Source organism: Elephantulus edwardii, unplaced genomic scaffold (genome assembly GCF_000299155.1).
Source record: "Elephantulus edwardii isolate Elephantulus edwardi_28Jun2011 unplaced genomic scaffold, EleEdw1.0 scaffold00014, whole genome shotgun sequence".
In the NCBI taxonomy this organism is placed as follows: Eukaryota; Metazoa; Chordata; class Mammalia; order Macroscelidea; family Macroscelididae; genus Elephantulus; species Elephantulus edwardii.
Window position 1 is genome coordinate 17,193,348 of NW_006399764.1, and position 11,790 is coordinate 17,205,137.

An 11,790-nucleotide genomic window follows, 5' to 3' on the forward strand; every position below is an offset into this window, starting at 1 on the left:
CCTATGTTCTTGTCTGCTTTATCTGTGTTAATAGAGTTCTACTGATTAACTACTTAAGTACCAACTTTCCTTTGCACTTGAATATTTCTCCATACTCTTGTTTCTCTTCAGATCATAGAAAGCTTTTGCCTTTTACTAAATATTTCTCCAGCTCAGATATGTGAATCCACCATTCTACCTGGCCTTTCTATATGGATCTCTGTCATTCATATTCAGCTTGATGAGACATAATAACAGCCACTTCTATCCCAAAAGCCACTTCTACCCCTATCTTCCCTGTTCACTGTCCTTACTTTAGTTTCTTCTCTCATCTATTCAAGACTGCAATATGCTCCCGGTGTCTCACATGACCTCTTAAAAGTAAGAGATTATTCATATTCTTGTTAATTGGAGACAATAAAAATCCATTGATGCTGTGGCTGTATGTTTTATAAAATTAATTTGTTGTGTTTTTTAATCTCTTTTTTTAGCCTCTTTGGATTTTTGATAGTTTTAATTATTTTCTCTCTGGACTATGGACCTGCTCTCAGCTACAAAGAGCCCTTCTCTGATACTCCTGCTACCTAACCTCTTAGGTTGAGTCAGCTGGTCTTTTTATGTACTTCTGAATCATCCTATGCATATCTTCGTTATTGAACTTACTATAATGAGAAAGCATCATTTGCTTTATTGGATCTACTCTGAGGTCATTGACTGCTAGAACTCTACATTAATAAATTCTATATCTTTAGACCTTGATATTTGACTCAAAGTTGAGCGTCATAAGCAAGTTATTATTCTTAAAATGAATTTGATCTTTCTTTGAAACTAGGAGAAATAAGAATACTTAAACATTTGATTAGGTATTGAGGAGGGATTAAGACAGGTTTATATGTATAAAACATTATTCTTCAGAATTTTGGGGAATTGTTATTGTTGTTGCTTGCCTTCTAGTTGAGCACAACTCATAGTGATCCTATGAACAAAAGGCCTAAAGCCCCTCTACAACTATTGACATTTATCAAAATTCACAGAGTCCCAGGGGCATGTTATTTAGGAAGTGGATTAGTAGAATATATATCATCAATAACATGACTCCAGAAATTCTGAGAACTTTGATAAATGTCAATGATTGTAGGGGTCTTCAGGCCTTTTGTTCATGGTGTTGCTATGAGTCATGCTTGACTCGACAATCAACAACAACAACAACAATAACAATTTGGATATTAAGCAGATGGCACCACCTTGTTTGCAGAAAGTAAAAGAAGACTTAGTGAACTTACTAAAGAAGTTCAAAGTCTACAGACTTTAATATGGATTACATCTCGACATCAAGAAAACAAAAATCCTCACAACTGGACTAACAGACAGTATCAAGATAGATTAAGAAAAGATTGAAGTTGCCAGTGATTTCATTTTATTTGGACTTATATTTAACACCCATGGTAGCAACAGTCAAGAAATTAAAAGATTTTTGTCTGCTTGGAATACACCCTGAGAAAATGAGAACTGAGGCACAAATGGAGACTTATACACCAATGTTCATAGTAGTGTTATTCACCATCGCAAGAGCATGGAGACAGCCCAGATGTCCAACCACAATCAAAGGGGTTGAGAAATTATGGTACATTCATACAATGGAATACTATGCAGCATGCAGGAACAATGATTTTATAAATTATTACATCACTTAGGAGGGACTGGAGAACATTATGCTGAATGAACTAACTCAGTCCCACAAGGACAAATATTGTATAAAACCATTATTGTAGAATAAGTATGAATACCCAATGTGTGTGTGTGTGTGTGTGTGTGTGTGTGTGTGTGTGTGAAAGCAGAGGATGAAGATGTACAGGGGGTAGGGGATAATCATGGGGTTGTACAATTTGATGCATAGGGGCCTGAGGGAAATTGGAAGAATCTGGTCTGAAAAATAATATATTTGAATTTTGTAAATGAACTAGTAGAAAAGAAAGAAATTAAATAAGGTGAGAGTGTAGTTATGGTTTGTATGATGCTGAAAAGAAGCAAGAATACTTTTGGGGCAAAAATATAAAAAATAAAAATAAAAGCTGTGTTATATTGGAAAAATCTGCTATCAAGGACCTTTTGAAAGTGCTAAAGAGCAAGTATGTTAGGTTAAAGCCAAAGTAGGTACATCTGGCCCAAGCCATGACATTTTTCTGTTGCATCCTATGCATGAAAAAGTTGGATAAAGAAAAAGATGACCAAAGAAGAATCAGTAGAATGAGAAAGAAAATAGTTGCAGATAATTATTTGATGACAGTCATGGCAACTAATATAGAAAGAAGAAGGGATTTGAACTGCGCTGTTGGTGAGTATTGAATATACTGCAAACTGCCAAACTAATAAGCAAACTAGTCTTGAAGTAAGTATAACGGGAGTGCTCCTTAAAGGCAAGAATGTTCCACAGCCTTTGGACATGATATTAGGAGGCCTGATAGCTTTGTGACTAGAAGGTCCTATGGTCATTTAGAGACAAACTTGAGTCTAGCATTCTGAGGTCATACACTGTTAAAACACTTTCTTTAACAGTGATAGATGCTGAGGATTTCCTCCAAGGAGATCCAACGTAATTAAAGCAGGAGGGAGTACTCCCTTCTTCATATTTGCAACTTGTTAATCTGCTGAGAAATGGACACATGTCAACAAGAAATTATATTCTTTCTATCCTGGTTGCCATGACAATGATGAAATAAACTCTCACTCATTCTATTTGTTTTTGAAGACTATTTTCTTTCTCTTTCTACTTGATTACAAAAGTCAAGACACACTTATTGTTGTCAAGTCAGTTCTGAATCATAACTGACCTTCGATTGAGTTTCTGAAACTGTAAATCGCACAGGAGGAGACTGCCCCTCTTTGTCCCGTAGAGCTTATGTTTCATTTGAATCTCCAGAGAAACACAGCCCTTGGGCTATCGGTGAAAATACTCTGTGGACTATGGCAGGAGAATACCCTAATTCTGTTTGGTAGATGGTTTTATAGAGCTCAAGAAGGCAATGTTACAAATGAAATGGACAAGAGAGAAGAAGACAGAAGACTAGGAAATGAAGAAAGGAAGGACATAGATGCCACAGAGTCTTGTGAGTAAAGTAAAAAAGGATTAAACCCACTCAAAGCTGAGAGTGAGCAGATGAGAGAGAGAGAGAGGGTGAGTGAGTGAGCAGGTACTGTGTGCAATACTCATCACAAGTCAGAACAGTGAGTGAATGAGATGGGCATGACGACTGTTGAAGCTAATTCCTGGGGTAGGAAATAGCACTGGGTGACTTCTTGGAAGACATGCATAAGAAGTAGGCAGATACTAGAGCTCAGGACAGGCAAGGGGTGGAGAACTCAAATGCAGAGCTCAGCAGCCAGACTGTCATATATTGTAAGCCTGATGCTGAGAGTCAAGCCTGGACTTTTCCTGTTGTATACTGACTTAGCATTCTTTATTCTGAATATCTACACGGTTGCCTTCTGGCTGGCAGGTAAGAAGTGGATGAAGTTAGTAACAATGACTGGTTTGGACAATAATTTTTCACTGTTTGGGAACTGGTGTTTAATTCCTCTGTTACAACAAAATCTCACTACAATGAGAACACTTTATTTCTCCACGGAATTTGGTAAAATGGGGTTTTTCTCATCTGCAGACACATGCACAATAACCATTTGAACATGCATAAATATGTAAAGACACATCAACTTAGGCAATTGTAAAGCATGTTGAAAAATGTGCCCACCAAGAATTACTATAGGGGTATAAAAAAAAGCATGCTTAAACATTCTTTTTACACAAAGAACACGTTGGAGAATAAATTAGCATAGAAAATGGTCTCTTTGAAGGCACAATAACTATTGTTTCCTTATTAAATCCAGTTTTTCAATTAAGAGGAGCCTCACTGATCCACAGTATGGCTGGGCGGTCCCATAGAGAATTTCTGAAGTTTGTAGATTAGCAAAATACTATAACTGGAAGGGAAAAAAAAATCATGACACAGACTCCAGGAGATTGGAGAAATGACTGTCATTATGTTCCTTTATGTTGATAACTGGCTTTAGTTTTTAATTATTGAAATGCTTCATAATGGAGTAGTAAACATGTTGTATGCTTTTGTAAAATTAATGAAAAGATAGGAACCGGGAATTCATTGATCGAATATCTTCGAAGTTCCAGGTACTCGGTGTACTATTAGCTATCTCATTTGATCCTGTTAACACATTGCTATAATAGTCATTGTTGTGCCTCTCAATGTACAGAGGAAACCCCCAAGACACAAAAGAGTTAAATGATACACCCAGAGAGCACAGCTCATAGGTTGTTGATGTTATTATTGTTAGGAGCCAACCAGTTGACTCCAACTCATAGCAACCTTATGAACAGCAGGTCGGAACCTTGCCCTATCCCGTGCCATCTTCACAGTCTCAGCTTTGTGCAAGTCCATGTGCCATCACTGTGTCTGTCAAGCCGTATCATGGACGATCTTCCTCTCTTTTGGTGACTATCATGACTCAGACCTGCCAATATGGCTTGAAGAAGTCTCAAAATCACAGACTGGTTATTACAGTTCAGTTAGGAGACAGGGCTGAAGTGCCTCTCCCGTACACACTCCCGTGCTGCCTGCTGTAAGTTGAAGTGATGAAGCAGTAGTTTCTGAATAGCTACTTAGTGCTGGGCCTTTTCTTAACTTACTTAAGAGAATTAGCACTCAGAAATGCTGAGCAATTTGTTTAAGGCCCAATGTCTGGTAAGTGATCTCAGGATTGTGTGAGTCCACTTCCAGCTAGAGTTAGGTTTGCATGACATCGTGACATCATGACCCAAGGCGCTTAACATCCAGGACAGAGACTGTCATGCAACTGTCCTCTACCAACACAAGGCAATGGAATAAAAATGCTTGGAGAAGGGTGAGTGAGCAAAATGTAGGAACAGTAACCGATTGACGAATCGGGCCACGTTTATAGAAGAACCACCTAAGGATGAGAAGACCTCAGATGGCTGGAAAAAAAAGAAGAGCCTTCCAGAGAGAGGAAGCATCAAGCTTGGGTGGGAATAGGCAAGGACGTGAGTATTGTATGCATCTAGTTGTTGCTGTGGTGTTGTGCCTTTCAGTTGGAACTGACCCATAGCTGACCCTCCAGTGGCTTTTCAGAGGCAGTTATTTGCATGAGAAGAGATTTCACATCCTTCTCCCCTGGAGCAACTGAGGGATTTCAGTGCAGCTTTTTATCACTAAGCCACCAGAGCTTCTTGCCAGACCTTTCATTTGAGGCTTTTCTTGGTGACTCAAACAGCCAATCTTTTGGTTAGTAACCAAGCACTTACTCATTTGTGATAGCATTGTTGTCGTTGGCTGCCATCAAGCCAATAATGACTCATAGTTACTACCTGGGACAGAATCCCATTGTCCCTTAAGGATTTCTAGGATGGAGAATTTATAGGCACACCCTGTCTTTCTACTATGAAGCCACCCAGCAGGTGCAAACAGCAGCAGAATGCTTAACAGTTACACCACCAAGACCCCTAAAATAAAACTAGCTGAGCTGTTAGACTTGGGCCGGACTACAACAGATGTATGCTTACAGCCCTTGGGTTAGGGAAGAGATCTGTTCTTAATTCTGTCTTTTACGATTTGTAGGTACATTGGACCAAATCCAAAGTTAAGTTCTTACTTAACTTCCTGAAAGGCTGGTGTTTTGAATTCCCCAGTTGCTCCATGGGAGATCGATGTGGTCCTCTGCTTCTGTAATGTGTTACAGCCTTGGAGACCCTCGGGCAGCTCTAACACACTAGGGTCATTTTGAGTCAGAATCAACTTGATGACAGTGGCTTTGGGTTTGATTAGTACCAGAAAGGTTTCAAGACGTTTTAATGATTTAGAATCTGCAAGTGCAGCAGGTGCAATGATCGTAATGAAGAATTTGTTGGGAGTGGGGGTTGGTTCAATTATTTGAAAGTGAGGGCAAATTTACATAATATTAAGGGTAAGCAGCAGTTGCCTGGAGTCGTCCAAATTTTGTAGCCCAGGGACTGACTGATTATACATTAGAAAAACCAAAACAACTGCCATGGAGTTGGTCCTAGCTCATTTCAATCCTCTGTTGGATTTAGAGGCTGAATATCTTAATGGTCCTGGAGAGAAGAGCATGGAATATACCATGGACTGCTAGAAGAACAAGCAGATTCATTCTAGAGAGGGTGAGACCAGGCTGCTCTGTGGAGGCAAGGATTCTGAAGCTCCGTCTGACATAATTTGGACATGTTGCAAGGAGGGATCATTCCTTGGAGAAGGACGTCATGCTTGAGAGTGTGCAGGGAAAGCGCAGGAGAGGAAGACCCTCGATGAGATGGATTGATTCAGTGACTGGGGTAATGGGGATATGTGTATCAGAGACAATAAGTTTGGCACAGGATAGAGAAGGGTTTAGGGCTGTTTTACATAGGGTCGCTATGGGTCACAGGCTACTTGACAGCACATAACAATTAACGGCAACAAATTTTAGTGCACATTATAACACCTGCTTTATGCAGATGACACAACCTTGCTTGCAGAAAATGAAGAGGATGTGAGGCACTTGCTGCAGAAGATTGGAGATTATAGTCTTCAATGTAGACTATATCTCACAATCAAAAAACAAACAAAATCTTTACCACTGGACCAATAGGCAACATCATGATTGATAAAGAACATATTGAAGTTGTCAACTGTTTCATTTTACTTGGATCCACAGTCAAGACCCCTGGTCGCAATGGTGAAGAAATTTGAAGTTGTATTGTGTTGGGGAAATCTGCTGTCTTGTATCTCTCCAAAGTGCTAAAGAGCACAGATGTCAGTTTAAAGACTAAGGTGCACCTGATCTAAACAGATCTTTTTCCAGTTGCTTCCTAATGCATTTGGGAGTTGGACAATGAGTAAGGATGGCAGAAAAATCAATGCCTTTGAGTTATGGTGTTGTAGAAGAGTACTAAATTTTCCATGGACTTTCTAATGAGCAAACAAGTCTTAAAGGAAGTGCAAAACAAGTGTTCTTTAGAGGCAAGGATGGTGAAAATCATTCCACGTACTTTGGGCATGTTGAGAGAAGGGGCCAGCCTTGGGGAAAAACAACATGCTGCCAAGGGTGGAGGGTCAGTGAAAGAGAAGAAGCCCCTTGACAAGATGGATTGGCACAGTGACTGCAGCAATGAGTTAAGCATCTCAGAGATGGTGAGGTTGGTGTAGGATTGGGCCAAGTTCAAGTCTGTTTTGTAGGGTCACTGAGTGGTAATCTACTTGAGGGAGCTTAACAACAACAAATCTTAATGGAAAGAGACTGCCTATCTTTCTCTCAAGGTGTAAATGATGGATTCAAACTGCTGCCCTTCAGGATGACAGCCCCGAACATTACAGCTATGCCAACAGAGAAAGCTAGCTCGTGCTCTCTATATGTGTGCATACAAAATATAGATTTATATAAATACATAATTGTATATCTAATTTATAGAAAGAAAGAGAAATTTATATAAATATATATTTCATATATATGTACATATATAGAAATTGCCTTAATGTTAGTGTTTTTAACTAATGGTGCAAATGTTTTCTTTCTAGGTGGTGACAATTCATATCACACCAGTGAATGACCAGCTTCCCAAAGAGGCCCCTGGGGTTTCTCGTCATTTGGTTGTCAAGGAAACTGAGGTGACCTGTATAACTAGGAAGCACCTGCATTTCATAGATGTGGAATCCCACGACAGGGAGCTTCTCTACACTGTGACGACCCCTCCAGTCTTCTCTGTTAGCCCCAGGTATCTCCATGGGAAGTTACTGCTTGGGTTTCTCATGAGAGCTGTGTTCTAGGATTGGAGAGATGAATTGTCGGTAGGTAGTACTGTGGTTGAATGACTTTGCTGAGCCAGACATAAATGTATACCTGCAATTTAGACTCTACTTTTTAATCTCAAAGGTTTCTTATACCTGCCTTCAAAAACTATACTAATTGGTAAGCTACCAGCAGTTTGTGATATCTTCAATTTAGGTGGATTTAAAATAGTCTTTAGTACCTTTTTCCCCACTAAAGGAGCTCTTTTTTCTTTCTTTTTAGCAAAATTAAAGCACTTCTGAGGTTATATTTGAATTACTCTAAGTCATGAAGTAGTCATATTCTGTGACCCCAATCTAGAAATACTTTAGACTAATGGATATACTTAGGTTTATGTTATATATTTGACAGCAAACACTCGTGTTCAGAAGAGTAGTGATTCCCATTCATATTGTCAAGGCAGAAGATGATATCAGTGCTGTTTGCAATCTTGATGGCAATGGCATTGACGATGTTAGACTTAAAACTAGCCTCCCTGCCCCAAATAAAGTAGGACTATAAAAGTGGGGGCTGTGGTTTCTTCCCACTATAAGCTCTTGTAGATGTTGGGAATTTGGATGTTGACTATTTGATTTAATTTTTCTCTACCTTGTTAACTACTGATTTATTCATTCCTGTTTTATGTAGACATTTAGATGCTGGGAGATTATTCCTGGTGGACAGCATTCCAAAGCTAACCAAAAATCCTGTGGCTGAGAGACTGAAGTCATTCACGCAGGTAGGACAATATACCTGAATATGGCCAGATGTGACTAAGTGTCCTCTAAGGGGAAATGACCTTGCTAGTGCAGGGAGTTCTGGTGGCCTAGTGGTGAGGAGGTGGGCTGCTAACCTGAAGACATGGGGTTCAAATCCACCAGCTAGCTGTTCTGTAAGAGAAAGATGACCAGTCTCCTCCCATGCTTCTAACAACCTTCTGGAGGGTCAGCTATGAGTTGGTTCCGACTCAACGATACATAACAACAGTGTTGTCATCAAGAATGAGGCCCTTTGACGAGTCACAGATGCTGTCTGCTCATTTATATTAAACAGACAACCTCTATGTGAAAATGATCGGCCAACCTAGATAGGGTTTCAAGTCTTGTCATAATTCACCACTGGATTTTCATTACTTTATAAACAGTGGGATTCTGATTTGGGGATGTGGTGAACACATTTTTGTTTTGTCAGTTCATTTCACCCATGATGCTTCACCCGCCTTCTGTCCCACAGGGGGGCAATTTGAGGATAATTATGTTCAATTTCATCGTAGTTAGAGATTGTCAGTGTGTATGTCAACCCTGTGTGGGAACTCCTATGGATTGCACTTCTAACCTAAAGGACTTACCTCACCGGTGGGTCAAATCCATCAACGGCTCTGGGCCAGACAAATAGATAGTCTCTGTGTGATTTCTGTGTACCTTGGAAATAGACTGTAGCATCAGCCCTGAGTTGATTTCAGCTTGACAATGAGAGAAGAGAGAGAGCCTATTATTTTATTGTTTTATTCTATATAGATAAGGAAACAGAGGTCTATCAAAAGTAAGCAGCTTAGCCAACATCACACACCTGCTATATTGTGGTTGTTGTTTGTTAGTGTGTACCGTAGTGTCGGAAGCCACTCATAGCTCATCCTCCAGTGGGTTTTCAGAGACAGTTAATCACCCGGGAGGAGACTGTCCATCCTTCTCCTGTAGAGCAGATGGTGGCCTCAAACTACATTGTGGTAGTGGGTTGAAATGCAGGTCTCCTATCTTTCATAAAATTCAGTGGCTTCAAGCACTTGGATCCACTGTCATTTACTTAATGCCTTTGTCCTTTTCTCTGCTGGTTTATAGAGAATGCCATTTATAAAATAAAACGCAGTGGAATCTTCAGATGGATGATGGTATTCAATATCAATTAGTACAAAAGTCCTGTGGGACCTGGGACTCAAGTGGCTTCTGACTCACTCGCCCCCCTCTCTGCCTTGTTTTGCAGCATGCCGTGAACTACATGAAAGTGGCCTACATGCCCCCCATAGAAGACATAGGCCCTTATCTGCGCCACGTCCACTTCACGTTTTCTGTCAGTAACCAGCATGGCGGGACCCTGCACGGGCTCTGTTTTAACATCACCCTCCTCCCTGTGGACAATCAAGCCCCCAAGGTATGGACACTGTTTGATATGGAGGACGAAAAGGAGGGCTGACGGAGAGAAGAAGAACCATCTTGCCGAGTTGCTGGAAGTGATAACTTTCCTTCAGGCCGTTAGAAAGACATTTTCTTTTCCAGCTTCAGTGTAGGACAAAGAGCTGGGGGAGGGAGGGCTTTCTCCTCCTGAGGGGTTTTCTATCTAAAAGGTGAGATTTCCTAGTTGCTGGATTTGGCATTATTTTCAAAGCCTTCTCAAAATCTCTTTCATTTCCTCTCCTTTCTGTTGAGCTTCACGTGTTGATCAGGGGAAGGGGATTAAATTATGGGTCTCTTAGCAACCAGAGGGGCTTATTTGCTTTCACCACAGGCCAGCCATGCTGCTCTGTAATCCAAAGACTCTTTAATTTTCCAAAATGAATTAAGATGGAAACTTCCACCCCATCCTGTTCTGTTGCCCAGTGTTCGTTCGTGTCAGCCTGAAAGGACTTGGGTCTCTCATTAAAACAGAACTACAAAGACAGAGCTACCTCTGCGTCTTATCTGGGAGGCTGGGATTCATATGGAAGGCTTGCTTCATTGCCTGTTCACCAACCCCCTCCCACAATCCGAGCGCTAGACTTAATTAGTGTGATTGTCACAGCATTCGTTTGGGTTTTTTCTTTTAAGATCAGAAAGACAAAATAGCATCATTGCCTGTTCCTTCCAGGCCTAAGGGGACCAGAACTTGCGCATGGCTGCTCCGTGGGAGAAGAGATCACCTTCCCGAGCTTCTACCTGGAATTTGGCCAGGCAGGCACAGGTGTGCTCCTTCCTGGTCACTCCTTGTCACCTGTGCATCTGCACAGGCCTCACACTGAGGCCCACAGAGCATTTCCAGCCACACAAGTGTTCGGATGGATCTAAACAATGTCTAAAAATAATGAACTACCAGTACTGAAATGCCAGTTGATTTCCTGGCTGCTGGAAAGTCTAGAAGTTTTGACAAGGCTGACTTCACACACCACAGGCAGCGAGTAGACATGGTGTGTGTTCCCCAGCCCACCATAGGCCCACCCAATTTACCATACTCCTCCAGAGCACTAGCCTGAACCCTTAAGTCCATGATTTGTTTCGAATCTTTGGTAGAAGATGCACCAAAGAGTTCACCTAGAAGAGTCTAAACTAATTCTGTTATTTCATACTTCCCTGATCTTGGGCCTGATTGTGCTCTTGGTGGTGCTTTAGAATCCTTGTGAGTTTACTTGACTAGATTTAATTCACACCCATCCTCTTCTATGCAGGAAATGTAGACTCTGAAATAGACAAACACCTAAAGGAACCAAAACTCTGACCAGAACAAGGATGAGGAAAAAGTCTTTCATGTAAAGCAGTTCAAGTGTCTAATTAGAGAGGGGTGTTTGCAAAGCAACTTGAAAAAGGTGACGTGAAAAATTACCTTCCTTTGAAGTTACATCAAATAGTTATGAGGGTGTGGGTTGAAAGTGACATTCTCTTTTTAAAAAACAGACATTCTCTTTTTAAAAAAGAGAATATGAACAAATAGACTATAGAGGGCTAAGGGCTATTTCCACATTAGAAATAGAACTAAATTTGTAGTATCCATTAAACCAGTTCTCAAAGCATTTCTTGTGTCTGAAGTTTGCACTGAGAACAGGGCTGAAGGCTGCTTGAAGAGAATTTTGACACCAGGCTGACCAAGAGTCCCCGGAACCTCAGCATTGGTTCCAAACAGGGACTGAAAAGCTAAGGGCCACTGAGCAGAAGGGTCAGTCTTAGGCTTTTATTCTTTTGAACATTGTGCTAATATAATAATATAATATAATAATAT

The 11,790-nt window shown here is 40.6% G+C and overlaps 1 protein-coding gene across 1 annotated transcript in view; it reads left to right on the top strand.

Annotated features, from left to right (window-relative positions):
• The window catches only part of FREM1 (FRAS1 related extracellular matrix 1), a 157,038-nt gene that overhangs the window by 44,554 nt on the left and 100,694 nt on the right, over positions 1-11,790 (top strand). The window contains exons 10-12 of the mRNA XM_006881353.1: positions 7,578-7,774; positions 8,476-8,566; positions 9,808-9,975. Coding sequence (XP_006881415.1) covers positions 7,578-7,774; positions 8,476-8,566; positions 9,808-9,975 — 456 coding nt within the window. The remainder of the gene's footprint in view (positions 1-7,577; positions 7,775-8,475; positions 8,567-9,807; positions 9,976-11,790) is intronic.